The 5,137-nt window shown below is 31.0% G+C and overlaps 1 protein-coding gene across 1 annotated transcript in view; it reads left to right on the top strand.

Annotated features, from left to right (window-relative positions):
• Positions 1-5,137, top strand: part of LOC106459680 (G patch domain-containing protein 3-like) — a 12,013-nt gene that overhangs the window by 2,464 nt on the left and 4,412 nt on the right. The window contains exons 2-3 of the mRNA XM_013919321.2: positions 1,572-2,011; positions 4,327-4,561. Of these exons, the coding sequence (XP_013774775.1) occupies positions 1,572-2,011; positions 4,327-4,561 (675 nt within the window). The remainder of the gene's footprint in view (positions 1-1,571; positions 2,012-4,326; positions 4,562-5,137) is intronic.

Here is a 5,137-nt window from a genome sequence, read left to right as displayed (position 1 = left end):
GTTAAATGACTTTGCAAAACCATCTTTAAACAGACTTTCCAAACTTTTCCCACAACTAATGTAAGACTAACGGTTCTAAAATTACTGGGACAATTTTATCACCTCCCTTGAAAATAGGAGTTACATTAGCTAACTTCCAATCCTCTGGTATCTGCCCACTATTCAAGGACTGACAAAAAATATAGTAAGTGGGTCACATATCCAATCTTTAACATCCTTCAAAACCCTTGGGGAAATATTATCTGGCCCAGGAGCCTTATCATTTTTTAAACTTCCCAAATTTTCTTAACCAGCTCAGAATTAATGCAGTCATCTAGTTTGATCTTATTTCCATTTATCATTTATACATTAACACTAGCTTTTTAAACCTGAGGCAAGAATACTGAGCCCTAGGCTTAAGCTGATGTTTTAAAGTTTTACTTATTGCTTACTGTATTATCTTAGTAAAACACTTCACATCTGTTTTTATTATTATTCACTATTTATGTAGCAATTCTCAATTCATTTACTTGAATATTTGTATCAAGTGTTAAAGGTTAGTATCACTATTATATATTACTTTTACAAATAGTTAAAAAAAATGGTTAACTATTAGAACTGTTTAGGCTATCCTGTTTTCTAAATTCGACTGCCGTCCTACTCCAAACTATATCTAGAAATCTTTTTTATTTTCATATATCCAACACTAATTTCTAAAATATTTATCCAATCTTCTTTTAAACACCTATACTACAATGTTGTTCTCCCACAACTGAGGACCAGCTATTCCAAGGCCAACCACCCTATTAGTATTATAAAAATAAAACTGTCTTAATTGGAGTTCTGTCTGAGTATTCCATATCTTAAAATTGTGTCCTCTAGTCTTACTATGTGCAAAAGTCTTTATGAAAATATATGACGTTATGGATTTCAAACTCCTAACAATCTCACTACTTTCCTTATCCTTTTCTACATAGTAACCCTTCTATATTTGGCATTATCCTGGCAGCCACTGTGTGAGCTTCTTTTTCCAACAACTTAAAATACTCTCTATAACTATCTATGGAAAATACAAATCTAATTGTATCTAACAGCTTCTCTACATTTTCTCCAATGCTAGACTGTTTACGAAGTAACTTGCTTCGATATGTACAAAGACTACCATTAGAAAACAACAGTTTACTTATAATTCATTAGGTTTGAGGCAGTTTTTTTAAATGGTGTTACTGTACATTTAAGATGAAGTAAATTCCTGGTTTAACTGTAATGGTAGAACAGTACCATCTTCCAAAAAGGGCAATGACTAAAATGCCTTGAATTTTTGTATATTTCTTCTGATGAAATTGCCTTTTTATTTCTTCATTATCAAGTTACATAAAACTATTTTGATCCGTATTAACGAGATAGGCCTACATGTATGTCAGATTTCTGAAAGAAAGTAATGTATTTGAAAAACAAAAAATATTCTTTTTGAACTTTCAATGCTTAAATGATTGAAGTATCATAAGTATGTATTTGAAACATAATTCTTTACTGTGTCACAAGAGTTGTAAGAAACTGTAATACATATGCATATTTTTGTTCCTTCACAGAAGAATCCAATAAGTTGTATAAAACAAGAGCTGAAGAAAGGGCTATCCCAGTTGACAGAGAATGTTTTAGTGTGAAAGATCTTCATAAACTTAAGGAATTTCATCCTCCTCCTGTGATGCCTCATGGGAACGTTGGCACTCCTACTCGAATATTCTTGGACTTAATCAGAAGCTGCCAACTTCCACCATCAATTATTACAAAACTTGGGCTGGAATTTCCAAAAACACGTTGTAAGAGAATATATGGAAGTGTACCATTTGAATATGATACACAGTTTTATAAAGATCGTGGAGTAAGTCATGAAAATGATGACTTTGAACCAGCTAGAACAGCAAAAGGTGATGTTATCACGGAAATAGTATCATCTTCGATGTCTATGAACAAAAAGGATATTGAGGTTCGAGAAGTAGAGAAGACTTCTGACAGAGAATCAGAAGAGGTAGGATGAAACAGCCAATAAGTTATACATATTACAAGTAACCAGAAATCAACAAATTAAAAATTCCTTAACAACCAGATACAGGATTTTGTTTGTATGTTTAAATCTTGGCTATAATTGTGTGGTACTATATAAAAGAGACTTAGTAAATATATTTCTTATGAAAGTAATTCAAATATATATACATGTTTGTGTGTGATATAAACTGTCTCTGAACTGAAAATTTATTATTTGAGAATTATATAAATATGGAGCATTCATTATATTGAAATAAAAAAATGGTTTCCCAGGGCAAACCTAAGTTAATTTTGAGACCATTAATTAATTAGTTATTTCACAATATCAACCACCATTAACAGTTTAGAAAAAAAATTATTATCAGGAAAAAAAACTATTATGTGTTACATTTAAGAACTAAATTGTAAAGTGTTTACAATAAAATTATCAGAGAAAAAGCAGTTTATCTATGGGCATTGCTAAGATAAACTGACATATTTCAGCATCTTACATCTTTGTCATAGATTATAATTGTGTTTTTAATTATTGGTACTTACTAATAAGTCATAATCAGGATTTTCGGGTGAATAATTTATTTAATAAAAATTCACGAAATTCTGTTAAATGTTTCATAGAATTATTTAAGAAGAGGCAGGAGGCCATTTATCCAACAAGGTTATTCTAACACCAAAAATATGTATAACAAAATTGTAAAGGGATTCAAACTACCATGTTGTCAGGCAAAGCGTAAGTTTATATCTAACCTAAAAAAAAATTCCCGTGAAAGAACAAGCCTTGCAAAATGTAACGAATGTTACCTATAACATTCAAGTTTGTATTTTTAACTCTTTCATTTTCATTACTCCAAAAAAAAAACATAAGAATACTATCCAAGTCCTCTAACACCTTTGACTAACTGAATCAAGTAACTTTAACTGCCATGTGCTCTCAGGAAAATGAGACCAAAGAAGCTGTTAAGTATTTATATGATCTTCCACTAACTGGCCTATTCATTAAGACTGTTGTTATAATTCATTTTATTTTACTGAATAGATATATTTGTTTTAGAGTAAAAAGTATTGGTTATAATCCATGAGAAAAATTCTGTAGTGATTAACTGATGGTAGTAATAAATCCGCTCTTCCCAGCATGTGCTGGGAAGAGTGGATTTATTACTACTATCAGTTAAAACATGCTGGGAAGAGTGGATTTATTACTACTATCAGTTAAAAATTACTACTATCAGTTAAAACATGCTGGGAAGAGCGGATTTATTACTACTATCAGTTAAAACATGCTGGGAAGAGAGGATTTATTATTACTATCAGTTACAAACATGCTCTGGGAAGAGTGGATTTCATGTTTATAAATATTATTGTTCAACAAGCTTTGTAAACTATTGAGATAAATAATAATAAAAGATTCTAAAATGGACTGTGTTAGTCCTATCCTTTCAGTTGAAAAAATGTTGTGTTGTTACCATGCTTTGTGTTCTAACACTAAGCCTATTTTCTGTCCACTTCTTAATTTTTTCCAACAATCTTATAAGCATCCACCTAAATTTAATATTTGTATTTAGGACTAACTTAAATCTCTTGAGTTGGCTGAACCTCTTTAAATAATATTGAGGTTACAATAAAAAATATCATTAATAGCAAGGGTTCCTAACTGATGAAACAATGCATTCTAAATTTTATATGTAGGAATGCAAGAAAAGTATACATATAATTAGCTATACTCATTACTATGTTAATTTTGAGTTTAATTATTAGTAGGTAGCTTATTCTGATCGAATGTTAATATTAACAACTAATTACTTGTGAGGTACCTTATCAAAGACTTTCAAGATAAAGATAAACAATATGAGCCAAGGTGCCCTTATCTAAAAAGGCAGAGGCCCTATCAAAATGCTTCAAAAAATTGGTAAGACAAGAAAACCTTTTCTAAAACTATGCTCTACGTAATAGCTTTTGACAACAGATTTCAACACACCTGGCTAACACAGACTAATGCATGTAATTTTCCACACAAGATAAATTTGTTTATACTACACCTGTGCCTGAAATTTGTGAATAAAAATTAACTACTTGTTAGCTTATTTAAGTTTTACATTTTTAATTGATTGACTTATGAATTCAATTACAGCTTTTATTTATCATTAAATGTAGTCTGTTGTTTATATAAACAAGGTAATTTAGTTTTACAAGTAAATAATCTTTAATGACTTAATTGGACTTGTGTCAAAAACCATTGTAGAATTTAGTTGATTTTATGGTTGTTCGCTGCATAAGACACTAGCCTTTTTCTGTACATCTCAGGACGATGACATGTGTGAAGAATGGGAACGTCACGAGGCACTTCACAATGACGTGACACAACAGGAACGTTCGAAAGAAAGGCTGTTTGAAGAAGAAATTGAGTTGAAATGGGAGAAGGGTGGCTCTGGGTTAGTGTTCTACACAGATGCCCAATACTGGGATGCCAAAGAAGGAGACTTTGATGAGAAGACGGCAGATGATTGGGATGTGGATATGGCAGGGTATTATGAACCTGGTATGTATTTTAATTAATCTTCTGTGAAGTTTGTTTATACAGAAAAGCAAAAAATTAACTAGCAAGATATTTTTAATATTGTACTTATATATGTGTGCATTTTTTTTCCTGTGTATAGTAATTTTAAAATAAATATAGTAGAATTTTATAAGTTAGTTGTGTAATGTTGAAATGAGCTTTTTTCAAGAGAGTCCTTAAGGTAGTTAGGAAAAACTACTTTCTCAACATGTAGGTCATATTTTCTGAAATACTAGCATGAGAAATGCTTTCTATGTTTTATGTGAGTGATGCTAGTACGTTTTAGGGCTTTCATATTTCTGTTGTTGTTGTTTTTAAGTAAAATGGTTAGAGACCATGACACTAGTATGTTTTATGTGAGTGACGCTAGTATGTTTTATGTGAGTGATGGTAGTGTGTTTTATGTGAGTGATGGTAGTATGTTTTATGTGAGTGATGGTAGTATGTTTTATGTGAGTGACGCTAGTATGTTTTATGTGAGTGATGGTAGTATGTTTTATGTGAGTGATGGTAGTATGTTTTATGTGAGTGACGGTAGTATGTTTTATGTGAGTGATG

This window comes from Limulus polyphemus, unplaced genomic scaffold (genome assembly GCF_000517525.1).
Source record: "Limulus polyphemus unplaced genomic scaffold, Limulus_polyphemus-2.1.2 Scaffold647, whole genome shotgun sequence".
Taxonomy (NCBI): Eukaryota; Metazoa; Arthropoda; class Merostomata; order Xiphosura; family Limulidae; genus Limulus; species Limulus polyphemus.
The sequence above is the reverse complement of the archived record's forward strand: the minus strand, read 5'-3'. Positions and strand labels throughout refer to the sequence as shown.